Source organism: Colletotrichum chrysophilum (assembly GCF_026319265.1).
Source record: "Colletotrichum chrysophilum strain AFK26 chromosome Unknown scaffold_2, whole genome shotgun sequence".
NCBI lineage: Eukaryota > Fungi > Ascomycota > Sordariomycetes > Glomerellales > Glomerellaceae > Colletotrichum > Colletotrichum chrysophilum.
In genome coordinates this window covers 502382-529030 of record NW_026517289.1, presented here as the reverse complement: position 1 = coordinate 529030, position 26649 = coordinate 502382, and the positions used below count along the sequence as shown (strand labels likewise).

General features: G+C 52.8%; 4 protein-coding genes across 4 annotated transcripts; 1 reads left to right on the top strand and 3 right to left on the bottom strand.

The window, feature by feature from the left end:
- Positions 1–4564: 4564 nt before the first annotated feature.
- On the top strand, positions 4565–6544 carry ARA1 (D-arabinose 1-dehydrogenase (NAD(P)(+)); the record flags this gene model as incomplete). Its single annotated transcript, XM_053173490.1, has 4 exons — positions 4565–5505; positions 5594–5661; positions 5716–6110; positions 6161–6544. The coding sequence occupies 4 exons, from the start codon at positions 4565–4567 to the stop codon at positions 6542–6544; spliced, it is 1788 nt and encodes a 595-aa protein (XP_053042538.1).
- A 140-nt stretch (positions 6545–6684) lies between these two features.
- Positions 6685–7530, bottom strand: COL26b_000522 (uncharacterized protein; the record flags this gene model as incomplete). Its single annotated transcript, XM_053173489.1, has 1 exon — positions 6685–7530. One exon carries the CDS (start codon positions 7528–7530, stop codon positions 6685–6687), a length of 846 nt encoding a protein of 281 aa, XP_053042537.1.
- A 5840-nt stretch (positions 7531–13370) lies between these two features.
- Positions 13371–14297, bottom strand: COL26b_000521 (uncharacterized protein; the record flags this gene model as incomplete). The annotated part of the gene is made up of 1 exon (XM_053173488.1): positions 13371–14297. The coding sequence occupies one exon, from the start codon at positions 14295–14297 to the stop codon at positions 13371–13373; it is 927 nt and encodes a 308-aa protein (XP_053042536.1).
- Positions 14298–20610: 6313 nt separating this feature from the next.
- On the bottom strand, positions 20611–23574 carry COL26b_000520 (uncharacterized protein; the record flags this gene model as incomplete). Its single annotated transcript, XM_053173487.1, has 1 exon — positions 20611–23574. One exon carries the CDS (start codon positions 23572–23574, stop codon positions 20611–20613), a length of 2964 nt encoding a protein of 987 aa, XP_053042535.1.
- Positions 23575–26649: the final 3075 nt, after the last annotated feature.

The window sequence follows — 26649 nt, the reverse complement described above, 5'->3', positions numbered from 1 at the left end:
CTGCCGAAGCTACTCATGTCAGTCTGAAGTTTTGTCTATCTCTAGACGAGAAAGCAACGTCAGCAAGCTTGTTGGAGCGTGAATTCAAGCGACGGATAGCAGGACAGCCCTTGCATGCCACTGTTACACGTTCAGGGCCAGCAAAGTGAGGGCATCCCAGCCCGTCGAAGTTTTGGGGCCTGTTGGGTGCTTGACACAATGACACGAATGGATGAGAGAAGAGGAGGGATAACGGGCATGGGCACCGTGGGGGGGTATGCAGCGTTGGTGGCCCGTGACGAACAAGGACTACTCAAGACTGGACTGCGGAGGATTCTTTTTCGTCGTATAATTTTGACTTTGGGTACCCGTCTCGGGAGCTGCACATCAGCGGGCATATGCTGTCTGCCGGTTGGGAGAGATCAACAGTCAATCCCATCCGAGTTCCCAGTTTTCTCCGACAAGTCTGCCCAGAGAAAAACATGGTTTTGTGGCCCATCCCTTTCAATCTACGACAGATGAGACTTCTTGACAGACGTCAACGGCTCACGTCAGAACGTCAATAAGAGACGGCTGTTAATGGGAACTGCTGCGCTGCAGGCAGATTAGAGCTCGTCACAGTCGCAAGAACGTCGGAGTGGTGGAGAATGGCGGGCAGAGATGGAGGAGGAGGGGTTTGGGGGCCGGAAGTGCAGCACGCAGCACCGGGTGCTCGTCTACGTTAATTACAGTGTCGTTAAGGTTTTGCCCGACGGTTGCCAAGCCTGTCATGTCAAAATCTCGCGGGCGGCGCCCCCAATCCCCCAAATCATCAAAGCGCGCAGATAGCCTCGACATCGGCCTTTTCCCGCGGCCCCCTAGTCTACCAGAACTCTGCATTCTACGGCTCGCTATATGCAGTTTGTAGGCCTGAGAGGGAGAAAGGCACACACACATACGCCCGAACTCGGGCCTCTTCCTAGGCATTGGGTTGAGTTAGCTGCTGTCATCCAGAGGCTGGACGAATCCTTCGGCTGTGGGCATAGACGGGATCGCTCAATGTCAGACTCGATCCCCGCAGAAATCACAGGTCCTATCGTTGGGAAAACGTTTGACAGTTCATGCCCGCTGGCGTTCGGTCAATCGGCACGCAGCGTGGCTGGGTTCAGGGACTGAGGACATACGGCGAGTCCCTCTCGTCTCCTCTCTTGTCCTGTCCTGCTCGTCTCCCTCCCCTCACAGGCTCACGGTCCTCATCACCTTTGCTTGGCTGACTCGGCCGACTATCCCCGGCGCAAAGGCTGGTGCGAATTCTCAACCTATGCTGAGCCACGCGCTGCTGTGTGCTGCGTGCCTGAGATCCGGCTAAGCTTGAATTGTTAGCGTGCCTCCAGCCCGGGAAGCACCACGCAGCTAATATCCGTCGGCCAACCACGTCCAGCTGAGTGGGCGCCGCACCATGTTCTGCGACTAGGCTCGGAGGGGCAGCGACTGGCCGCGATGTCTCTCCTTATGGTCTTGGCTCCCGAGCGCGGGTGCTCTCCGGGACGCTGTGTCTAGGGCAAGGTTCTCTCGTTTTTTTCCCTTTCACCTTCATCAAATTCTCCTGTGTGGGCAGCAGTCACAACGCACCTGCAGTGGTGCGAAACCACGATCCGTCCAGCGTGGTGGCATGGCACTGCGATCATGCATCCAGCATCCAGCACCCAGCTTCCAGCACCCCCCCAAGGCGCGCCCATACTCGAATTGTGCCCATCCTCCGTGGCTTCAAATCTCGCCGCGGCAGCTTCCTGACGGTGTTAGAGAGGGCATCGCTGCCAATTACACCCCTTCCCTCTTAAACCCTAACGCATTGCGTTCTTGTCCGACCTCCGAGATGCGTTGGCGGCAGACCTCCCGCCGCCTCACCCTTGCCTTTGCCCTCCCGTGGCTCAAAATCCGAAGTTTTCATGTTTTGTCAGTGCTGACAATCCAGGGGTTTTCTTGTCTAGAACCGATGCCAAAGGCATGGGCAGAAAGGCGTATCTGCATTCTGTCTTGGTGTTCCTGGTCACCGAGAGATCCCTCCACACCCCGTTTGCCCAAACATGAGACGCACTACACGAGGCTGTTGGTCGCATCTTTCAGGCTGTTTCAAGCCGACGGGACCCTCGAGACACGACAGACGGAGAGCGCCATCTTGTGCACCGCCCACAAGCCACAAAACAATTATCGGCAAATATCGCCAAAAAAAAAACGAGATGGGATGTCCCCAGTGCCATAGCTCAGATCTTATCAATACGTGCGGCGAGTATGACCTCCAGCGAACGAGGTTCTGGCAACCCCTTTCCAATCTCATCCCCCCCTCCATCAGCACGGAAACGCAGCCATCCCTGCTGGCTGTTTGGACTCCGGTTGGTCGCAGGCTTCCAGAAGACTGTGGGTTTCCGCGACCAGGGGTGGCCCTCCCCTTTCTGGTGTGGCACCTCTCATCGAGTGTGGGGTAAGAGGGAGGTCGGACAAGCTCAGTTGCTTCGCGAGGGTGTCGCTAGATTTTAGACCCCCCTGCGAGCAGCACTCCGGCTTCTTCGCGAGGCCCTAGGTAAATGAATAAGAGGGGTTCGTTATTGGTGATGGATGTTGAGATTGGGAGAACTCCGCAAGCTCAAGAGTTGTCGCAGCGTGCTAAGCTTTGGGGTGCGTCGGTAAAGCCTATCGTTCTGGCGAGCATCGCCGGTATGAAGATGGAACTCTACTTTTGCTGAATGTTGACCGCTTCTCTTTTGTGAGAGAAGCGACATTGCGACGGAGAGGAAACGGGACTTTGATTTCCGGTAGGACTTTCAAAGCTCCCACAGCGTCAAGTACTTTTTTTTTTTTTTCTTTCTTCCTCGGTGCGGACTCGATGATCTCGCATACCTCGCAGAACCGTGGCAACCGTCACGCAGCGATATGGGTTCTGTCACATATCTCTCGGCTCGGGCTTGGCCGGAGGACGCCACGAACCCGCGGAGCCCTGGAAAGGTGAACCGTTGGAAGCCGTATCCACAGCTCACGCCATATGCCACGCCCACGCCGGTGTGACTGCGAGCGCCGAGCAGCAGTACCCACGGCTGCGGATGCATATGACCCTGGCTCTCTTTTTTTCCTGGCAGAAGAAAAAATAGCCAACGGTTCGCGCAGGCGAGAACGGATCGTTGGGATGTCAGACGTCAAGAAAGGGCAGGCCGCCGAAGGATGGCTCGTCCCAAAATGCGGCCGCGGGATCGCGAGCCCAGCAGGTGGGTGGCCAGCGCGGCCGGCTATTCAGAGATCGGGCCAGGGCCCGTATGCGAGGTGAAGGGAAGGGAATGAAAGCCGAGAAGGAACGGTAATAAAAAAAAAATGATAGGAAAAAAAGGAGGCGGCGCGTGCTGCATCGTGACAAACCAAATCGAGCGTCACTGTCAAACCTCTCTGGCTTGCCATCGCGCGTCTTGGGACCTCACTACCTCAGGGGCGCTGAGCTTGCTTGAATGTTTCCCCCGGGTTTACCCTGCAACATGGAGCGACAGCCTCCGGCCGTAGGAGCTGGGCCGTTTTGTGTGCTTCGAAACCTTTTGAATACTCTGGACCAAACATACATCGAACGAACTATTCTGCCCAGGTGCTGGAGTTTCCGGCACCCAGGTCCAGGTTTGCTGGTGCTAGGCGAAGGTAGGAGACTTTTCATCTGGTTTCTCACCCTTGGAGCTAAGGAGATATTGTTCTGACACCGTCGTCTTTTCTTTCCCTCTGGCGTGTGCGTTCCTGCGGCGAAGCAGAAGCAGCATTGTGAGGGTGTGTATGAACCAGGCCCAGGGTGGAAGGAGGGAAGGCCAGCAAGTCGGATGCACCCAGCAGGAGAAACGGCTGGGACACCCACACGGAAGATTCCTACGTCACGCAGGGAGATCCCATCTCGGACAGGCAGTGCTGGTTTCAGGATGTTGGCCGTCCCGTGCTGCAGGTTCGACGACGATGGCTGAATCACACAGATACCCCGTGTTGGGCTTGTGTGAGCTTATCGAGGTGTGATTGAGTTGAGTTGCGTGTACCTGGAGCTAGGCCAAGAAACTGATAGCCGTCATCGAGACATGAATTGCATCTCATGTTGAGGATGTGTCTAAGAGTGTGTGTGACGAAAGTTGAATCTCGATTGTGGTGTTCACCACAGGCAGGACGAGGGGATTTCGGAAGCCCGCAAGCCTTTCGTCAAGCTGCGTTGGGATGTTTGGGATGATGGTGAAGAGTGGTACTGAGCTCGCTCGCTGAAACAAACAGCCCAAGGTGGAACCTGAGGCAGCCGGGGCATCTTCTTAAGAGATGGATCTGCATGTGGCGTACGTTGTGGCGTTGCTTACCCTGTCTTCTGCAGCAACCTGTGGCTGGAGCTCGAAACTCTAGTCCCAATTTGGCAAGTCCTCCCAACGACATCACGAGAGGAGTTGGAGATATCAAAATCTGGAGCCTGTTTTTGCTCCGCAGTGCCAATTCAACACACATGTGGCGGTCCCTCGTCTCAAAGGCTTCGATCCCGCTCAGAACAGCCTTCACCCGCGTTGCCAACCCCGCAAGCCGCGCCGCCGCCTTTGCTACAACCGCCAAGATGGCCGCCGCCAACAGAGACCCCAACACCCTCTCCAACTACGGTGCGTGGCTCACCAAGCACACCACCGCCAACCTCACCATCGACTTCAAGGACAAGTGTCTGAAGGGCTCCGTCACCCTCGAGCTCGAGTCGCTGACCGACAAGGAGAGCAAGGAGATCGTCCTCGACTCCAGCTTCCTCTCCATCAAGGGCGTCAAGGTCAACGCCACCACCTCCACCTATGAGCTCAAGGACCGCGTCGAGCCCTACGGCGCTCCCCTGCACGTCTTCGTGCCCCAGGGCGCGGCAAAGGGCGAGATCGTCAAGGTCGACGTCGACCTGTCGACCACCGACAAGTGCACCGCGCTGCAGTGGCTCACGCCCGCCCAGACGAGCAACAAGAAGCACCCGTACATGTTCTCGCAGTGCCAGGCCATCCACGCGCGCTCGCTGTTCCCGTGCCAGGACACCCCCGACGTCAAGTCGACGTACACCTTTGTCCTGACCTCGCCGCTGCCGGTCGTTGCGTCCGGCGTGGCTGTCGAGGGCGAGCCGGAGAAGAAGGGCGACGAGACGGTGTACCGCTTCGAGCAGAAGGTGCCGATCCCGTCGTACCTGTTTGCGCTGGCGTCTGGAGACATCGCGACGGCGGACATTGGGCCGCGCAGTATTGTTGCAACGGGACCCGATGAGCTGAAGGAGTCACAGTGGGAGCTCCAGGGCGACATGGAGAAGTTCATGGAGGTCGCGGAGAAGCTTGTCTTCCCTTACAGATGGGGTCAGTACAACGTGCTGGTCCTGCCGCCCAGCTTCCCCTACGGCGGCATGGAGAACCCCATCTACACGTTCGCGACGCCGACCATCATCAGCGGTGACAAGCAAAATGTGGACGTTATTGCTCACGAGCTGAGCCATTCGTGGAGTGGAAACTTGGTTACCAGCTGCAGCTGGGAGCACTTGTGAGTGGGATGGTTTGTGTGAGAAGATGAGAGGCTAATGAGTTGAAAGCTGGTTGAACGAGGGTTGGACAACTTATCTCGAGCGCAGAATCGGCATGGCTGTTCACGGTGATGCTGAGCGTGACTTCTCTGCCATCATCGGCTGGAAGGCTCTGGGTACGGATTCTCTATTCAGTCTCACATGAAATCTCACTCACTAACACATATCAGAGGACGCCGTCGCCCTCTTCGGCAACGACTCCGAGTTCACCAAGCTCATCATCAACCACAAGGGCATCGACCCCGATGACGCCTTCAGCACCGTCCCCTACGAGAAGGGCTTCCACTTCCTCTACTACCTCGAGCGCCTCGTTGGCCGCGACGCCTTTGACAAGTTCATCCCCCACTACTTTACCAAGTGGTCTCGCAAGTCTCTCGACTCTTTCGAGTTCAAGGACACCTTCCTCACCTTTTTCAATGGCCTCGGCGATGCCGAGATCAAGGACAAGGTGGCCTCCATTGACTGGGATAAGTGGTTCTACCAGCCTGGTCTGCCCCCTAAGCCCGAGTTTGACACCTCGCTGGCGGATGTGTGCTACAAGCTTGCGGAGAACTGGAAGGACGAGGTAAGTCTAATTTAGTCCACATCTCTAACACGATACTAATAAATAAACAGAAGTTCACTCCCTCTGCCGAGGACGTAGCCTCCTTCTCCGGAAACCAGAAGCTCGTCCTCCTCGAGACCATCGAGAAGTTCCCGAGCCCCCTGTCCGCCGAACGCGCCCGCCTTCTCGGCAAGACCTACGACCTCGTTTCGTCGCGCAACGCCGAGCTCAAGACTGCCTACTACAAGATCGCCCTGGCGGCCCAGGACTCATCCTCGTACGCCGGAGCCGCTGAGCTTCTTGGTCACGTCGGCCGAATGAAGTTCGTCAGGCCTCTGTTCCGTTCGCTGAACAAGGTTGACCGCGACCTTGCGCTCAAGACCTTTGAGAAGAACCGTGACTTCTACCACCCCATCTGCCGTGGCATGGTCGAGAAGGACCTTGGACTCGTGTAAAAGTATTGGAACACACTATTTGTCTTTCTTAGTGGCAAAATCACGTTGTTGAAACCAATCCACGCATAATCAAGTAAAACGACTTCGAACTTTGATTCAAATCAAGATGGCCGATAGCCGGTGATCTCATTTGATAATAATCAAATTGTCTCATGCATATACTCCCTAAGTCTGCGGACAACAGCCTCTTTCCCATTCTGTTCCGCGTAGTCAAGTGGCGTTCTCCCCATCAAGTCCGCAGCAGTCGCGACGGGTAAGTGTTTTAGCAGAATCAGAACAAAGTCCAGCAACCCATTCATAGCTGCAAAGTGAAGCGCCGTCCATCTGCTCTCGTCTGCTGCGTTGACATCTACGCCCTTTCCAATAAGCAGTTTCGCCATGTTCATGTCCTCATCCCTGACGGCGAAGCTTAACAGGTTGGTGCGTATCTTTGTAGGATCGGCTCCATAGTCCAAGAGCAAGCGTGTGATGTCTCCAATCTCCCCTTCCATGTCCATGGCCCAGTCCAATGGATATTCGCATCCAGAGCCAGAGTTAGCGTCGGTGCCATATTCCAGCAGAACTCCCACGACGTCCTTGTAGCCATTCGATATTGCAGAACGGAGTGGGCTGTCTGGCCCGAATCCATGGACATGTGTTCCCTGTTTGAGAAGACGGCGGACTTCAGACAGTTTTCCGGACTTCGCGGCTTCTACAAGTAGTAGCATGTCGACAATCTCGGTCAACTCGAAGTATGCTGCGACTTCAACGCTTAGGCGATCATGAACTTGGCCCCATTCTGGCACATTCGAGTCGTCTGTTGAGAATGCGTCCACAACCTGCATAGCGGCCTGAACAGCTTTTTCGCGGCCGAGGAAGGTTGTGATGGCTAGCCGCAGGGTTTCACCAATCCGCGGGTCCCTCGAACCCCTTTCCTGATCCAAAGCCTTCCGTGCGTACTTTCCCCAGGATGTTGCGGCGTGGATATAGAACGGATGCATCACCATTCGCTCATCCCATCTAAAATCCGTCTTACAAGACCCAGACTCAAAGACCTCCATAGACAGGTACTCACAGCAGGTTTCTGCTTGTTCTCGCGCCATACTCGGAAACCAATAATCTCGGTTCGAAGCAAAGAACGACTTCGCTGTACCGTGGAAGAAATCAAGATAACCCTCTGAATCGACGACGACGAGACCAGCACAGGAAGAGATCACCGCTTCCAGATTCAGGCCAGGAGGAGGGGCCCGTCTGCTGTTTCTGAACGTGCAGAGATCTTCGAACGCCCTCTTGTCAAGCCTCAGGCTAGATTCAGAGAGAGCTATCCAGGCAATGAGAGTTTTGGCCCACTTTGATAGAGATGAATCCTGCACTCGTATCATAGCTTCAGTATACAACTCCATCAATGGCCTAGAGCGGTTTGGATCGAAAGAATCCTCGTTGTTGCTTCGTGTGCTGGCTTTTAGATGATCGAGATAAATCTTAGCAAATAGAAACCTAGTGCTGTGAGTAAGTTTTTCATACAGATACTTATGAAAAAAACACCCACAATCCATTCGCAAAGTCCACAGTCTGTTTCAGGATCCCATCTAGGGGTGCAGAAGGTTGGTTTGCCTTCAAAGAACCTCGTACAAATCTCGAGATATCACGATATGTGGCGCGTATTGTCGTTGTGTGAGTATGCCAACCAAAGCCAATCGGAACTGATCGGGAGGTTATTAGGAGATTGACCTTGATACCATAGTTTTGTAAGTCTGATATCGACTGTAAGAATTCCTGGTGATTTCCGAGCAATTCCGGAGCGTCTACAACGACGAAAATCCTGCTCATTCTGCGAGCGGCGCGGACGAGAAGTTCTCTTCGTGTCCCCTGGCTCAGAAGGATGTCATCCTCTTCGGCTTCAAAAATTTCTTCATTTGGAGACACAAGGTCCCCCGGAAGAGCATGGAGAAGCTGTTTGATAAGGCTTCGGTGTAGACTCATGCTGACATCACCACCGTGAGCATGTGTTTCGCAAAACAAGCCGACAACCCCAAGGATGATACCCATAGATGACACTCTGCGAGCCTCCGCGTAAAGATCTTCAATAACAATCGAGGCTAGAACAGATTTGCCAACGGCGGGTGCGCCAAGAACAAGGAACGAGTCCCCTTCGCTATCCATCCACATTCGGTATTTCTCTGAGTCCAGGAACCATTGGCAAGTACCTGGGTATCGCTGATACCTATATTTCTGACAGACTACTTCATCGTCTGTCAGTACGGTAAGCCCGTCTTGACGGACTCCATCGTCACTACTCCCGGTATCCTCAGTGGTAGCGGCGTAGTTCTGGAATCCGTCCTCAACGTGGCGTGGTGAGCCCAAGGTTTCTTCATCCGTTTCTTCGTCTGAGAACCTTAGACTAACACTTCGCAAGGATGGTATGAAATCAAGACCATTTTGGGAATCTCTCCTGTAGCTGACTTGCGATGAGTCTGGCTCGTCAGTTCCTTGAGTTCTTGGGAAAGCGAAAGAGGCCAATCTCTCCATATGTAATGCCATATGACTCGCCAAGCCTGCATCTCCTAGAGAGGAGGATAGACAAAACGGACACTGCTCTCTTTCATCCCTGGTGTCTTCATAAGCGAATTCAGACATGTTCTGTATCTGAGCTTCTGTAAAGGTGGTGTGCGACATAGCCATGTGATCTATCCAACCAGCTCTTGTTGTAAACTTGTCTTGATGCTCGAAACAGTGCCAGACTCTGCGATGACTCTGCGACTCATGTTCAAGCCACACACTTCGTGTGGCATACATTTTGCTGACCTCTTTGTCTTCGCAGTCAGGATAGGTACACATGTATGGCTGCAGATCCTGTAGAAGATGTTCTCTGTCAAAATGGTTAGGTTGTCGTCGAATTTTACGAGACCACGAGGTCACTCACCTCCAGCGCCCGTCTTCGGCACATTCGGAAGTGCAAAGTCTGTTGCAGTAGTGGCAGACGAATTCTGTCTGCTCGGGTTCCAAAGAAGGAGGGGACGGAAATCTGGTGGAATCGTTGTCGTCATCGAGCCTGATTGCGACAGAAGAAGTTGTCAAAACAGCGCCCACATCACCGGCTTTTTTATAGTCTTGCGAGAGGTCTGTTTCTGGCAGTAATGCGCGCTTCGAAGAATTCGATGCTTTGTCTTCTTGGCTGGAAGCAGACATCAGCTTCCGTTTCTTGTTCATCGGAAATGGCAAGCCGTGAACGTTCATTGGCTTAGGCTGAGGAGTTGCTTCTGTCACATTCGGCGTTCTAGCTTGCCGACTCCAATATGCGAATATTCGACGGCGAGTCGTGATTGAAATTCCCCAGCGTGGTTTCAAGTAGTGAGGGGCTTCTCTTGCATGCATTCCATCTGGTGTTCCCAGCGGCAGTGGAGGATCGTCTATCTCACCAGTCATGGACCTTTCGAGTTGCCGAAAGAATTCGTTGACATGGCGTTGATCAAAGTCTGAGTAAGCCTTGAACAGGTCAAAAGGCTGGTCATCCACCTGAACTTCTTCCTTATGTTTGTGAGCCTTTTTGTTCAATGGTGTAGTTTGAAAAGCAGGGCTATCGATTCGCCATGCTATCTTCTCAAGAGATGCCAGAGTTTGGTCAACATCAGCAGTGTTCTGTCCCAGCTCAGTCCTCATGTCGTATCTGCCAGAGTAACTGCCATCGCTGGAGCTGTTACATTCGCTCGAGTTCCCAGAGTCATCCTCGGAATCGCTTTCGAGTGTTTGCTCGAGAGGGAGCCTGTCACCCTGAATCACTTCGATGCCTACATCGAACCGTTAGTTACATCCGCACTCTATCTATACCCAATTCACAGGTTTAAGGGGACCGAATAATTTCCGCAGGAAATATTTTGGCGTCCGAGGTGCAAAGGAGCTCTTACTTTTCAATAGTGTTGCATCCAATTCGGTTAATAAATCGAGAATGGTGGTCTTTGTGAGCGCAGAACCCGGCATCCGGACGTCCAAGGACGCCTTTCCATGTCGAAGCACTCCGATATTAGTTGCCCATATCCTAAGTCTATCTCGCTGATTTTTGACCACCGAAATGGAGAGTTTCCCGTCTGATTTCTGGCTGGGGGCTTCCAGACTGCGCACAAGGACATTGAAAGTTTCCACGCATTTTGTAGTGGCCGCTGCGAGTGAAATAGATGTCGGCCCGACCGTTGTTTGTGTCTTCATGGCATTGAAACCAGACCATCTAACGACTCTCTCAGAAGTAAAAATTAGAATGAGTATCACCTGAAGTGTTGCCTTGGAGACTTCGAAGGCGTGAAACTGCTAGCTCGACAATGTCGATCGCTTTCTGGTGCGTTGAGAACGACGCAGTAGCATCGCACGTTGGGTATCGAGATAAGCGGGGTGGCGGAAAAGCCGTACGGGGCGGCTTGATATCACGGGAAGCCAGAAATGGAAATGCCAAGTCTGACTGCAGGAGCGCTTTCTGTGTAACTTCAGTCGCATGTCCAATGGCAGCGGCGCAGCCGCAAGGCTGCAGTGGCCATATCTACAATTGGCGAATGTGCGGGGGAATCGCAGCTTCATTGTTATACAGCGTGTCACAGTCGGTCGTACCTTCGCATACACCGGTATGTGAGCCTTTGATGCAGTAGGTAAAGCAGATACATGATAGACTGGGCAACACTGTTGATTGATCCGCTTGAGGGCCAACCATGGCGGAGATCGCCGGCGTTGTACTCGGAGCCGTGCCTCTGCTAATCTCTGCCTTGGAGCACTATCGAGACATTGTTGATCCCGTTATCAGATTTAAAAATTGGAGGAGCGATCTCAAAAATAACATTCGAAGGCTGGCTGTAGAGCGCGCAACTTATCACGATAATCTGCGGGTCTTGTTATCGAAAGCCATACACTCCAACGACATGGAGGAGATGATCAGCGATCCGCAGTGTGAACTTTGGACAAACAAAGGCTTGATGGGTGACTTGAACGACGAATTGGGCAGCTTTTATGAGCCTTGCATTGATTTGGTCCGAGACATTGCAACAAGCTTAGAGACGATTGCAGCGAGTCTCAATATCGAAGGGTCGGACCAGGTTAGATGCTTACCTTCGACGCACTTCAGAGCCATGCTAACATTCTGTTTTGAAGATCGAACGAGGAGGCCTCAGATCTTTCGTGTCAGCCAATTCTCCAATATCAACGACACAAGACGGCGTTTCTCGGTTCGAGTTTCGACGGCAAATAAGATTCACAATGAGGCGAAGTCAATTCAACAGAGCTATTGCATCGATAGAAAGGAACAACGACAGGTTGGGCAAGCTTCTAGATACGAAGACTAGAATCAACTCCATATACAAGAGCAATGGTCTGTATTCGAAAACCAATATCAAATTCGTTGCTCCGCTGCCGAAAATACGAGACAACGCGGCCAGAGTCCACCAAAGCCTCCGCACACGATTTTGCGCCGACCACGAGTGTCATCAGGCTAGATTGCTTCTTCAGCAACGGATAAGAAGGCGGAGAGAACTATCACAGCAAGAAATACTGAAAAATGTGGGAACACCGGAATGCTTCTGCGTGTCCTTGTTGAAGTTCTCTGAGATGTCTTGGATCGACACAGAGATTCGTGTCTATGACGAGTCTTCCGCCAGCACAAGGTATCCATATTCTCATCACTTTCACGCACATAGATGCAATCATGACTGACTGATCAGTCAAACCGGTTCTAGTGTATCTCCAATGGTCATCACAAGCCCGAACATTCAGACCACGCTGAACACAAGCGTTCCAGTTTTGGAGACATTGGCGATCACCGACATCTGCACCGCTATCCACGGCGCAATCTACCCTCAAATAGGACTAAAGATAGATCAATCAGGTATTCTTCGAGGTCTATACGAAGTTGAAACTAGGCAATACCACCTGGCCGCTAATTTCGTCACCATGGATCACTTCCTCCCCGTGATTCACAGGAGAGATCATTCCATGCCGGACCTGTATTACCTGGCTCTAACCTTGATTTCATCCATATTACAACTGGGAGAGACACCATGGCTTATACAATCGTGGAGCCGGAAACGGATCGCCTTTCTGCGACTGGAAGATGGTAGCCAGTCGTCCGTGGATATCAAGCATCCATACCTAGCTTGCCAATATGACTCTGGTAGGTCGTCTTGATAGTTATTGGATTTGCTACTTTACGTTTCATACTGACCAAAAGCTAGATACCGTAGTGTCACAACACAAGGCCCAGACTGCTGCACTGCGGCTGCGCAACCGACGAACCATTTTGGCGCTCGCCATTATGCTCCTTGAACTCAACTTCGGAACACCTATCGAAGACATCAGGACGAAGTCGGATATGGGACCAGATGGGAAGCCACACGACCAAACGGATTTCCTCGCGGCACAGCGGTGGTTCCTCCAGAAGGAAAATAAAGGACAATTGACCAAAGGGTTCAAAAGCGCGATTTGGCACTGCCTCCAATTCTCCACTCACTATGCTGCGTCATTTGACAACGACAGCTTTGTTCAAACCATTCAAGAAAAGGTGCTGGAACCAATTGAGCAGGAGTTTCTTGGGACTTGGGTAGACTTTTAGAGATCGTGGATCCAGTTTACGTACTATACTACAGGAAGCGTCTACATTCAACTGTCCAAGTTCAATAAAACATTCAACGATCACACCCATTTCATGAAGTCAGCCTCAATTCAAAATCCTGCGCATGAATTCTGAATGCGTTACTCTTTCCGACTTTCTATGATCATGAAATGATTTGAACAACCAGATCTCTAGCGTATATATCCAGGAAACAGGGGGGCTAAGGGTTCCCCATTCGATCGTGACGGCCTTTGACTTGCTTCGCTAACTTACATGATCTGCGATGCTGTCGACCAAGCCCTGGAATTCGCTACCATTTTCCAAGATCAAGTTCACCACTTCTTCATGACCTCCATCGATAGCATAATCTAAGGGCGTAGCGCCCGAATTGTCCACAATAGTTGCATCTGCTCCGTGGTTAAGCAGGATTCTCACGGTATCGATATGACCGCTTATTGCAGAGATATGAAGTGCCGTGAAGCCGTCATCATTCCTGTAGTTTACCCCAACGCCGTCTTTCAGCATGAACGGTACGATTTCAGGGTTTATGTGCTGAAGGGTGGTCGAGCCCGACTGGGCTGAGCCCTTCTTGTCGAGGGACGCTCCATGTTTGATGAGCAAGGTGACGATGTCCTCTCGTCCGTTCTTGACGGCCAGGTCCAGTGGACCCTCTACTTCGGTTTTGAGGTTCGGGTCTGCCCCATACTCCAGCAGCGTCTCCACTACGTTGGTGTGGCCATCTTCGACGGCATAGGAGAGCGGCGTAATTGATCCAGAGATACCGTTAGGATCAGCACCGTAGGTCAGCAGCAACCGAACGTTGGGTTCATGTCCGTTCTGAGCGGCTCCTGCGAGGGCCAAATGGCCAACCATTCCGTACAAACCAGTCAGCAACCTTCCGCTTCGATCAATCAGCTTTCCCAGCATGAAACTTAGCGTGGAGTGATGTCCTCGTTCCGCAGCTACTATGATTGGGGAGTAGACGCCGTCTATGCTGGTATCCCAAAGTACGCCATCCTCAGGAAGCATTGTGTCCAAAATCTCCGTCAGCCCGAAGTAGGCCGCAAGATGAATGTTCGTCCATTGTTTCGGGTACACCTGACTCCACCCCGAAGAGTGTGCCTCTGTATCATCCACCTTCAAGGCTTGGACAGCTGCCTGAACCTTGACATCCCTTCTAAGAAATCCCATGATGGCGCCGCGTATTCTATCTTTGACTCCTGTATCCGTTGCATCTTTATGCTTGTCCAGCGCTTTTCGGGCGTAGAGACCCCATGCTAGAGCCGCGTGTATGTAGAAAGGATGTTGAAGCAAGCGTTCTTCCCACTCATCGTCTGACAGGCAGGGACCCGCTGCAAAAGCATCCATGGAGAGATACTTGCAGCAAATTTCCGTTTGTTCCTCGGCGGCGTCTGGAAACCACGTATCCCGTGTTTGACGAAAATACTCTTCTGTCGTGTGGTGGAAGAATGTCAGACAGTTCTCTGAGCTTTCCAGGACAAGCCCAGCACAAGAAGAGATGACTGCGTTTACATCCAGAAATGTCCCAGAGTCTGAAGCGCAGTCGTTGAGAATAAACCCTATCAAGTTTTGGGCTTGCGGCTTTTCCAAAATATAGTCAGAGTGCGCCATCCATGCACTCAGGGTGTTGCCCATCTTCGATTGTTGGACGCGCAGCATGATCTTCTTATAGAAGTCGTTGATGGCTCGAGAATTCTGCAACAAGGCAAGATTGCTCAAGTATTCCATTCGCTGACTGTCCTTCAAGGCATCAATATGGGCTTTAGAAAATAGAAACCTAGCTTCGTTAGATGACTGCTCCCGAAAGGTTTCGGTCCCGACTTACACTCCTTCTGCAAAAGTCACCGTCCTCTCCTCAAGTTCCTCTAGTTGTGCTGGATAAATATTACTTGTCATCGCCGTAGTAAGAGATTTGCGTGCGTATGCTGATATGTCAGCTTCCGTGGCTCGTAGATCCTGGATCGGGAAGTCCAGTAATGCGTTGTGGATTGTCGGGATAATTCTGGAAGTGAAAAGCACGCTGACTTTGGGTTGCCCAGCAATGTCCAGTAACCACAGGATGAATTCTGTGTCTCGTGCTCGCAGATCCAATCCATCAACGACGACGAAGACTCTCGATAGACGGGATCCAGTCGAAAGATCTTGCATTGACATTTTGTCAACTGGCAAATCACTTTTCTCTTCGACTTGTGTGAAATCTGACTTCTCGGGGCCGCGGAGCTGGGTCAAGAAGCTTCGGATTAGTTTTCCCGTAATGCCTTCTTCTTTGTAAACTTCACAGAACAATCCTACGACTCCAATGGACTTATCGTTCCTGAACCTCTGTCTCAGGTCTTCAAGCACCACTGAAGCTAGAACAGATTTTCCGACACCAGGCACGCCCAGAACTAGGCGTTTCTCCCCGGCGTGAGATAGCCATGTCTGATGGCCGGTTGAGTTCAAGAACCACTGCCAGGTACCCGGGTGTCGCTGCCGTAAGTAGTAGTTCAAGGCAAATTCATCATTAGAGATGTTGTTTGGGTCTGGAGGATTGTCCTCGCTTTCCTGTTTGTCCTGGAAGTCTTCTTCGAAGGGGTCGTCCAGCTTGAGAGACGCAATATCGGGAGAAGACGATGCCTTGGAATTGATGTCTGAGAATTTTAAACTGACATCCAGGAGAGAAGATTCGGAACGATTTCCCTGAGCAGCTCCAGAATTGCTCCCATGTGTCGGCTCATCCTCTTCTAGTGTATGTCGTGGAATGGAGAAAGAAGCAAGTCGTTCCATGTGAAGGGCCATGTGATCTGTGAGAGAAGTCTCAAACGGGCCTCTAGAGAGACAAAAGGCGCAAGTATCGCGCACATCCGTCGTGCTAGCATGTGCAAAGCTAGCCATGCTCTGTATCTGAGCCTGGCTAAATGTAGCGTGGGACGCTTCGAGATGCCCGATCAAGGCATCTTTCGATCTAAATAGATCTTTATGCTCGAAACAGCGCCATACCCTACGGTGAACACGGGATTCGTGTTCCAGCCAGGCAGCCTTGCTGCTGTGCATCGCACTCGACTCTGTGCAATCGGCGTATGTACACATGTACGGTTGAAGATCTCGTAGAATATGTTCCCTGAAAGAGGTTCAGTCTCAAATGGTCCTAATAGTTCCAGTCTACGGTGAGTTCTTACCTCCAACGCCGGCCTCTTCCTTCTCGAGCGGCGCATAAGACACGACAATAAGGGCACACGAACTCCAACTGGTCGGGCTTGATTAGAGGCGGAGCAGGAAGCTCCGACGTTCCATCGTCCCCAAAAGCTGTTGAAACATAGGATATGGTGGACACGGTGTCGACGTTGTCCCCGTCGTGGTGGTACTTTGTCGCGTCTGTTCCAGACAGTAATGTGCGTCCAGCGGAACTTGGTACATGGGACTCGACGGGCCGGGGGTTTGTATTGAGACCTTCAGAAGACCGCACAACTCCCAGCGGCACGGCTACTGGGGGCTCACTTAGTCGAGCTGTGGTTTCTCTTAGTTGGGACGGTCGTTCATCCTTTGCCAGCTTCTTGGCATGTCTCCGCCAGTATGCAAAGACTCGCCGTCTGCTTGTGATTGACTTGCTCCAGCGATCAACGAGGTAACTCTCGAGCATACCGCTACTCTTTTCAGCCGCAGCCGAGTCAACAGCCGCCGGAACATGGAGATCATCGTAAATTTCAACTGCAGCTTGATTCTTCCGAAGCTGCCGAAGAGTTTCTTCGACATGTTGTCGATCAAGAGTCGAGTAAGCTTCGAGTAAGTCGCCCATCGTCGTTCCATCGACAGGAACTAGCTCCTTATGGTTCAGAGCCTTGTGGTCTAGATGCGCAGTTCTGTTTGCAGGCCCCCTGATTCTGAAGGATAATTTGACGAGTGATGACAGGATGTGATTTATCTCGGCAGTGTTCTGCCCTAGTTCTGTCTGATTCACGGGGACTCTTGAAAAATAACCGCCGTCGTCTGAGCTGCCGCTTTCACTGGAGTAGCCTGAACTGTCATCCATATCGTTTATGAGCGTTTCTTCCAAGGGTGGTCTTGATCCAGTCACCACTTGTTCGCCTAGTCATTCGATTAGCCAAAATGTTCGCGATTCATCTGCCTGGATTCTCTGCTAAAGATACAGGAAATCGGATGGGCTTCGTACTTCTCTTGATAGTGTTTTCCAGCTCCTTCAGCAGCTTGTATACGGTGCTGTGCATGAGACTGGAATCCATCAAACGAAAGTCCAACGACGCTCTGCCTCGTTGAAGGGCTCCGAGGTTGGTTGCCCATAGTTTGAAACGATCTCGCTGGTCTCGCACAACTTGTGAAGGGAGCTGTGCTTTGAACTTGTCGATGGCAGTTTCTGAGCTGGACTTTAAGGCGTTGAACAAAGACATGCATGTTCTAGTGGCCTCTGCCAGAGGAAAAGCCTGTTGTGATTCCATGATATCGGTTTCCGTCTGAGAGAAGCTTGCACTTTTTGGACCGCATTATCCGTTTTGAGAACCGCGGTGGTAATAGTCGTACTCAATAAACACCACTATAATGTTCCAGACGTTATTTGAATGAGGATGAGATACGATCGGATGGCCAAACTGAAGTTCTCAACCGCATTAGTGCCCCTGAAATTTTGGTGTACTGAAGGTCTGAACGATCAGGCAGAGCAAAATCACGCAACGATCAAGTGTCATTCCCGGGCGATTTCGAGATAAGGCTCGGGTTTGGCAAGGTACTTCCGGAAAGAGGGGTAATCACTTGTATCTCATCGATGGAACGGTCCAATTGGAATCATTCATTCTGCAAGGCTCCTGTCGTTCTAGTTCAGCTCAGCTCGGTTATGCAAGCTGACGGAGCATCATCCAACCATGGTAACTCCTACAGTCGAGTTCACAACTTCTCTCGTCTCCCTGCGACCCTCAGCATTTGATTTCGAATCAGAATTGTAGCAACTTCTAATGACAGTTTCTAAAGCTTACAGACTTTAGCATTGGCCTTTCAGATGGCAGAGATCGCTGGTCTGGTTCTCGGCGCCGTTCCTCTCGTCATATCTGCCCTGGAGCATTACCAGGAATTCGTTGACCCCGCCGTGGCCTTTTTCAAATGGAGAGGAGAGTTATCAAAAGTAATTTTGCGCCTGGTTACCGAAAGAGCCACGTATGACCAAAACCTTCGATTGATGCTGGCGCGAATTGTGAGCCACGATGAACTGGACCGGATGGTCGAAGACCCCCAAGATCACCTCTGGACATCCAGAGAGCTTTTATTGGACCTGAAAAGCGAGTTGAGCAGAGCTTACGGGCCATGCATGGCATTAGTGAAGGAAATGGAGGCCGTCATGGTGACCATCGCGGCTGGTCTAGACATTGACGGCTCGGACCAGGTTAGCGGACCATGAAGCAGAGGTTGGCGGTGCTACGCTGACAGAATTGTGAACCAAGGTATTGAATAATGGGCTTCAGACCGTCATATCAGCAAACCCGCCAGTCTCGAAGACGCCTGATCCTCGTCAGCGCTTTCAGTTCCGGAAGCGCGTCAATTTCACCATGAAGCGGCGGACCATCGACAAGAAGCTCACCGAACTAGAAAGCTGTAACAGGAAACTCCGAGACTTGTTAACGGGCGCCGATGCGATCAATGCAATCCAGCAGGATGAGGGGCCTACCCGGAGACCGCGCATTCGCTTCGTGGCACCCCTTCAGAGCATCCGCGCAAACGCCTCAAGAGTCCATGGAGGGCTCTGCGGGCGGTGGTGTTCGGATCACGACTGTCATCACGCGGGGCTGCTTCTAGAACAACGCATTGCTCGACGCATAAAGAAGAGCCGGAAGGGAAACGTGATGGAGGCAGGTAAAATGGATCGCTTTGGAGTGTCGCTGTGGCGGGCTGCCGTCATGACATGGCTTGATACAGAATTCAGGATTGACGACTCACTAATAACGCCCAGGTAAACTTCTCATCTTGACTAAAAGCGTTCCGTGATTCTAACCTATAATGTAGAAGCGAAAATGCACCAAAGGTGGCATTCTCAATGGCGGAACTAAAAGAAAGCCTAGACGAGACCGAAAGTATAACAGTCCTAGAGGTGAAGGACATATGCACAACAATCGAGGAAGCTATGCACCCTCACATTGGCTTCGCCATCGACTCCTCGGATATACTGAGGGGACTGTACCAGGTTGAAACCCAAAAATGCACTCTCGCCCAGAGCCATACGACGCTGGACGAGTTCCTGCCATCCATCAAGCGCCATGACTACGTGCTAGCAGATTACTACTGCCTCGCCGTCACCCTTGCGTCTTCAGTTCTGCAGCTAAGCGAGACACCCTGGCTACATCAACCATGGAGCAGGAGAAGCATCGCCTTCCTACGTTTGAAGGGCGGGAATGCTTCATCGGTGGACATCAGACATCCCTACCTTACATGTCAATACTGTGCTGGTATGCGCCCTCAAGTCGTTCATTCTCATTATATACAGGTCTAACATCCAACTCCCCAAGATGAGCCATCGCCCCAGTTCAAGTCTGACGTCCCACCTGCCGGGCGAATCAACATGCTCGCCCTCGCCATAATGCTGGTAGAACTGAAATGCGGCAGCCCAATAGAAAGCTTGCGGCAAGTTCAAGATCTACCCCCGGACGGACAGCCCAATATGTGGACCGACCTTTCGACGGTGACGAGGTGGCTCGATGTCCAGGTGAACGAGGGGAATCTCAGCTTTGGGTTCACGAGCGCAATTACATATTGTCTTCAATGCTGCGTCAATCCGTTCGCATCGCTGGATGATACGGAATTTGTCCAGTCGATCGAGGAAAACGTCTTGGAACCTCTGGAGAGAGAAATGCAACAGCTGCTCTACGGGTAGAACACGATGTTTCTACATAGCTACAGCCACCCATATTTGATGACCTCACTGTAAAGACGATTCGTGGAGTTGGGGGAAATGAACCATGGCCATGCGATTTTGGTAGTTTTATATAAGAAGCAATTGTGGATTTAGCTTATGAATGACGGAAAAGTCGACAAGATCCGGAAATCCGTCTGAAACTGGCCAGTGTAGTAGACAAGTATATATATTGGAGTTGTCGCTATCTAGCTATACATCAAACTTCAAAGCCGAGAGCGCAAACTATCCAAGTTCGCTCGGCATAGCGACGCTCTTGTACGAGATGGCACCATAACTTTTCCCCGACGGATCTATCCAGTCACTCAACAGCCATCCATACCATACGCTCCATTCTCCCAGCACGATAACGTCGCCTCCATCATGACCACTCTATGAGCAACGCTTCGGCCACCCCAGGACAAGATCCGAGAAAGAAAAGATAATGGGAATATGCGCCATCTGAACGCCATGCCATAGATAACAAGACTCCGGAAACGCCCTTGACATATGCCAACGTATATGATCGATGTACAACCTGAACTCCCAAACACGCTGCGTCATCTCATCAAGATAAATGTGAAATAAGATGAAACGTAAATGAAATGCTGCAACTTAGTGCCAACCACCATGCATGCGGTCGTTATCCTCGTGTATACGGAAACCAATGCCGTCCTCGGCACCGGGGACCTGCCAGCCGCGCTGAGTGCTGGGGTACTCAGACGGCTGGCTGCTCACATCGGATTGAGCGTCGTCGTTGGCACCCACTGCAGGGGAGAAGAGTGGATCGATGTTCTCCCCATCCGACATATGGTCTTGGTCCTCAATACCAGGCCAAGGCTCATCCTCAGGCTGCCGCGGGTGCGATGAGTCACCGTCACGCACTGTAACCATGTGAGTCACCTCGACACTGTAGTCGCTGCCGTCTTCATCATAAGGGTTGGTGCTCCCGTAATCCGGGTCCAGGTTTTCGTCATCTTGCACATCGTCTTCCGTATTGGAATCTTCCACTACACCACCGGAAACACGTGGGCGTGACTCCGTGAGCGGCGCGTTGCTGTACGGGGTAGCGTAGTACATTGGCGTAATTCCACGACCGGTTTGATGGCGCTCGTCGGCGGGGATGAAGCCGGGCGCAGGGCTGGGCGAGATGGTCCAGCGAGGTGTGTTACGAGGGCGACTAGGCGAACGAGTCCGCCGGCGTTTGTAAGCATTTGACATCGCTGATGCTGTCGCTGCCGCCATGTTCGGAGGACTGGTCCGGATCTGAGCGGCCAGCTGTCGTTGCCCAAATGACGACACGCGCCGCTTAGTGAAGGCTGGTGAGTAGTTCGCAGGGACTGATGGGGGCATTGAGGTGGTGCGGATATAGGGCGGCTTTGAACCCTTCCGCTCCCTCATCATAGTCTCTCTCAAAGGAGTCTGGCCACGAGTCATCATCGGGCTAGACGATCGCATAGACGATTGCATCGTGATGTGGTGAAGCGAAGGGGAGGCTGACACCCTCTGCCTTGCTTGTCGGATACTCAACGACGACTGAGAACTGGGGACCTCGTCCAAATGATCATTCCATGCCCAGTAGTCTTCGCGGGCATCCGCTTCAGGAACCTCCTGCGTCGATTGAGAATCCGGATAAAAGCGGCTCGTTTCCCGAAGACGTTGCCAAGTCCAGCCGGACTCAAACGCCTGCAAGTCCTGCAGGTAAGCTTCAGGCTGAGTGATAAACAGACGAGGCTCAGAGGAGCGCATGACGACAGAGTGGAGGAACGATACGTCCCATATAGCGGGAGTGATCATCTCTGCTGGCGTCAAGAAACGGAGGCGAGAATCTTTGTGGACCTTGCGGAGAGGCACCCACGATTGCTGCAGGCCCAAGAAGCGATCGGCCTTCCCATCAAAGCTCCGCCGGCGAGAAGGTGATGGCGTAGCGACCGAAAAGTCGGTAAACGTGTTGGAGAAGGCAGCATGCATGGCTGCCTGGACGCTCCTGGCGTCGGTGCCTTTGATGGATATGGTCCGTATGAGGCCGCGACTCCTAAGTCGTCTGTCGATGACGCTCGTTGGGCCGCACGCCTTGGCCATGAGCCATTCGTGGTCATGCCCCGGAGCGGCCCATTCCGCGCAGAAGGGCGACTGGGCCCTCATTGTCAAACCGCTGTTAGTGTTGGGTAGCTGTGTCCACTCATCCAAGCTAGAGTGAACGTCAGCCTTGAAATCTTGAAGCTCTTGCCAGATGCGCTTGAGAGGAAATGGCATGAAGACAACTTCAACCTCCCATGGCCGGGCTGGTGACGGTATTTGCGACTGAAGCTGGAAGAGCTGTGATTGTAAGGTTTGGATCTGAGTGAGCATCTCATGTGCGTGGGCGGCGCGGGATGTTGTGCTTGTCGCGACGGAGACGACACTGTTGGTCGACTCATCGACATTCTGCCGGTCGCGACGGCCGACAAGACTGCTGGTATCGTTCATGACCTTCTCAACCTCCTCCATGCGCACCTCGAGATCGGTGACACGAAGGTCGACAGCATCATGCTTGTCATGGCATTCATCATGTCCAGCTGCAGAGAAGGAAACATTCTCCAACTTTTCCAGGCGGCTCTCATGTCCCTGAACGGTATCTGATAAATGGCGGAATGTTTCGCGGGACGGTCCTGCAAACAAGGCGTCGACTTTTTCCACGGGTCTTGGGGACTGCGCTCTAGGTGTCTCTGCGCCGCTGTCACTGTGAGGAATAGTTGCGCCATCATCCTTGGTAGACTGGCAATCCGGCTGAGCAAACGTGAATCCAGCATCCTGGAATCTGTCCTTTCGCGGTGTCCTGGGATTAGGAGTAACACCACTTAGTGTCTGAAGACCCCTTCCGGCAAAGGGACGAAGGTAGCGGGCCTGGCTGGAGGAGGTGGTGGAGCTGGCCTGAGATGGCATTAGACATTGAGCTGGTATCGGCGGCAACGTGGTATTAGTTCCAGGCTGGGACTGTATGAAATCGCCCCAGGGTAACGTATCCTGTAAAGAAGACTCCGGGCGCTGGCTGGGTTGGTCCAGAGACCGAGGCCTGGGTGGTTCCTCGGGCTTGTTAGGGGGCATCGCCATGGCGGCATCCAGGTTCATAAACTCCATGGTCGGGGTAAATCCAGCGGGCATGCGGAAAGACATCTCGGGCATCTGGACCGGGCTGAGAGGTTCCCTGGAAATCCTCGGCTTCTCATTCTCCTGTCCGGCGATGTGGGCAACGGGCGCGGCGAAGAGCGCGGGCGCATTGACGGCGGTGGGAGTCTGCGCAGGCGCCGGCGCTTCGCTCCCAGCGTGACCGCCATCGTCGTGATAGCAAGCATGATGGGAGCACATGCACCACACGGAGTTGTCAGCGCCCAGGGTATCTGCGTATGCTCTCCCTGCGGCAAAGCGACTCCAAAAACGACGGCATCCACATTTGGCTCCATTGGCGCCGGGCGTCAAGTCCACGTAGTTGCAGCCTCCTCCGGGAAGAGAGACTGGGGAGCGCTGAGGAGCGCCATCAGTGTAAATGTCGAAGAAGGATGAGCCCGGGAGAGGAGCATCGAACGGTGTTGCTGCCATTGGCGGCAGTGATATTCATCGGAGAGGTTGGGTGATCGGTGCGGCGGCGGCGACGGGGATGGCGCTGGTAGGTAGGCGAAAGGTGGAATGTTGGGATGAAGATGGGATATCGGTCGCGCGACGATGTTGACTCGGGATGTTGAAGAGAGGAAGTTGGTGAAACGAGAAGTGAGAGAGAGAAATCGCTAGGCGGCCCAAACCAGGGCCCAGCTGGGTCGCAATCCGAGAGACCTAGAACATGGCAGCTGGTGCGAATGTTAGCTCTGTCCTATCCTGTGCTGTCCGGACCGGCAAGGCAAGGTATACGGCATGCGGGATGCGGTATGTCCAGGCTGGAAGTCGGCATTCGCAAGCCCACCGGGGGAATCCTCAGGGCCGACGCAACAACCTGGAAAGCAAATGCACCCACCCAAACACGGAAGAAGATATGTGAGCAGCACGGCGATGAATTGGCGATAGGGTGCTCTTTTTATAAACGCGTGCGCTTTTGCGTAGCTGATGTGCGCGACTCGAAGAATGGCAGGCGAACCGTCAAGGCGAATAATTGACTGGAGGGGAACGGGGTGTTGTTGATGAAAGTGAGGCGGCGACGGGATTGGGCGACGGCGGGACGAGCACGACAGATTGAACGACGACTGGGACCGTTGGCCGATGGAGGATGGCGGGGGGGTACCACGGAGAGAGCAGGAACGAGGGAGGAACCAAGTCACAACCCCAGTAGCACAGATGGCATGGGGATGAGAGATAATTGTGGAGCAGAAGAGAGAGGGAAACAGTCAGAATAGAGTGTTGGGTAGCATCCAGAATCAATATGGCCGAGTTTCTCCAGTTGTCGGTATCCGTCGTCAGTCAGTTGATGCGTCTCGTCGAGGTGTTGTCGGAACAGAATGGTTCAAGAGATGCAGGTGTTTAGGAATGACTCGAAAGAGGATGCAGGGGTTCCTGATATCCCGCGCCTTGTCCTGAGGCCTCTGTCGGTGTCGGGTCAAAATAAGGTCATGATGTTAGCGCTGGTGGTAGTTGAAGTGGACAGGCAGCTAACAAGAGCTGTGATGTCGCAACATGAACTCGTTGGAGGAGGAGGTGGTGGTGTGCCTGGTTGCTGCTAGCTAGCTGTACGTACAGAACAGGCGTATGCACTATGCAGGATGCGCGCTATCTGTACGCGAGGTCGGTGGTCGCCTCCTCACCCATCCACATCACCCACCAGCCATGCCATGCATCCATGGCACGGCAATGGGCCTTGTGTAGGCGGCTTCAGAGCAGCAAAGTCGGCTGTTTGGGGGGATGGATAGTGAACTGTCTGCTTCCACTTCAGCTGCTCTCCCTGCTGCAGGTGGCAGGCCGCAGCAGCTGGCGCTTCCGGCGCGCGACCTCGAAACCCAGTAAGTAACCCCTGGAAGCACTCGTAGAGGAGGGGAGAGGAACAGCAGAAAAAAAAAAGATGGAAGAGACCGCAACCTCGACGCGTAAAGTGTCCAGGTGGTTCGCGGCAATCCCTGCAAGCTCCATGTTCCTGGTCCGCAGCGGAAGCATCCCATTGGCCCGACGCGCTTCGAAAGCGCAGGTTGAGCGACTCGGACCCCTCCACTCCATCCCTCGCCCGCCCTTCTCCACCTGCGCAACTTGTATCTCGCAGAGCACAAACTCCAAACGCCCCTCCAGAATGATGCCGTGAACTGCGAGTCGTCTCTCCTGCAGCTACTTCGCCAACCTCAACCTCCCCATGTCTTGCTTAGCCCCAAACAATGCGTTCCACTTTAAAGCGGTAGCCCGTAGGACAAACAAACAGGACACCTCACACTGTGTGTCGTTCATTGGTGGTAGTGTTAGTGTTAGTGGTAGGGAGGAGGGGCAAATAGTTGTAAAAAGCAACAACAACCGCCACTGTTAGTGCTAAGCTGGGCTAGGCTGGCTATCCATTCCGGACCAGAGATGGGCGGACGGATGTGATGCACTTCTAGCCATCGCACCCAGGTTGTGATTGAAAAATTGGTGAGCGCGGGTATGCATGCCTTGATTGCGTCTTTTTTTTCACGGTGATCAAGGCGAACTACAACGGCGACAATCTAAACGGGGTTCCGCAGGCTTACAAGTATGATGATGCTGTCCATTCGCAAGCGTGAGGCGTCCGCCCCGACGATCCGCTGAGCGCGAGGCGCCCAACATGACTGGCCTCCAAGCGAGAGACAACTGTCACGATTGTCTGGATAGCGCCCTTGTCAACAGGCAAGTCTCCACAGGAATCCTAATCTTGTGCAGGTTTCAAATAGCCTCGCAGTTCCACGGTTGGCTCAAGACGTCAACTCAAGGTGAGGTGAGCGTTGATAGTGCGGCGTGAATGATGGCAACGTGTGGTTTACCTGCCTGTCCGGGTCCGGTGTGCGCCATGGGACCAGGAAGACAAGCAACGCAGGCACCCCGGGGATGACGAGCTCTGAGGGATAAACGACCGTCGATCAAGCTTCGAAACACCCTCGTCTGTTGAGCCCGTTTCGCAGCATTTCCCCCAATCGTCCGACTCGTTCACCGATACTCGGATTGCCTGAGGTTAAAAAGTAGCTGCCACACCAACTCGACCTGCCAAGTTGCCTTATGTGCTTGTGTCACCCTTCCCGTCCCGCCTTCGGGGCCTAAGCTCCACAATCTGCCGCCGCCCAGCCGGTCCATCCGGCCACTCATCCGGAGCAGTGGACCATTCCCTTCCCGGCAGCTCTGCCTGCCTATCACGGAAAGTCTTATCTTTTCCCCATCAACGCATCATTCATTATCCTTAGCCATATCACGTCTTTCGTTACAACGTAGACCAGATAGCTCGACGGGCAAAGGATGTGTTTCTTAAGTTGTAACGGCTCGACATGATTGTGTGAATTGTAGTATGTAGATATCAATACCTCTAAGTGGACTTGTTATGATGGTGATATGATGCAAATGCTCCCGAGTTCCCCATAAATCGTGTGAAACAACTCGTCAACTCCCGCTGACCCAAATAATGTACATCTAGTGTGAACAAACGCCGTGCCGAGCCGGTGGCTGCAGGCCATTGGCGTTATGACTCTGCTCTGCTGTTGATAA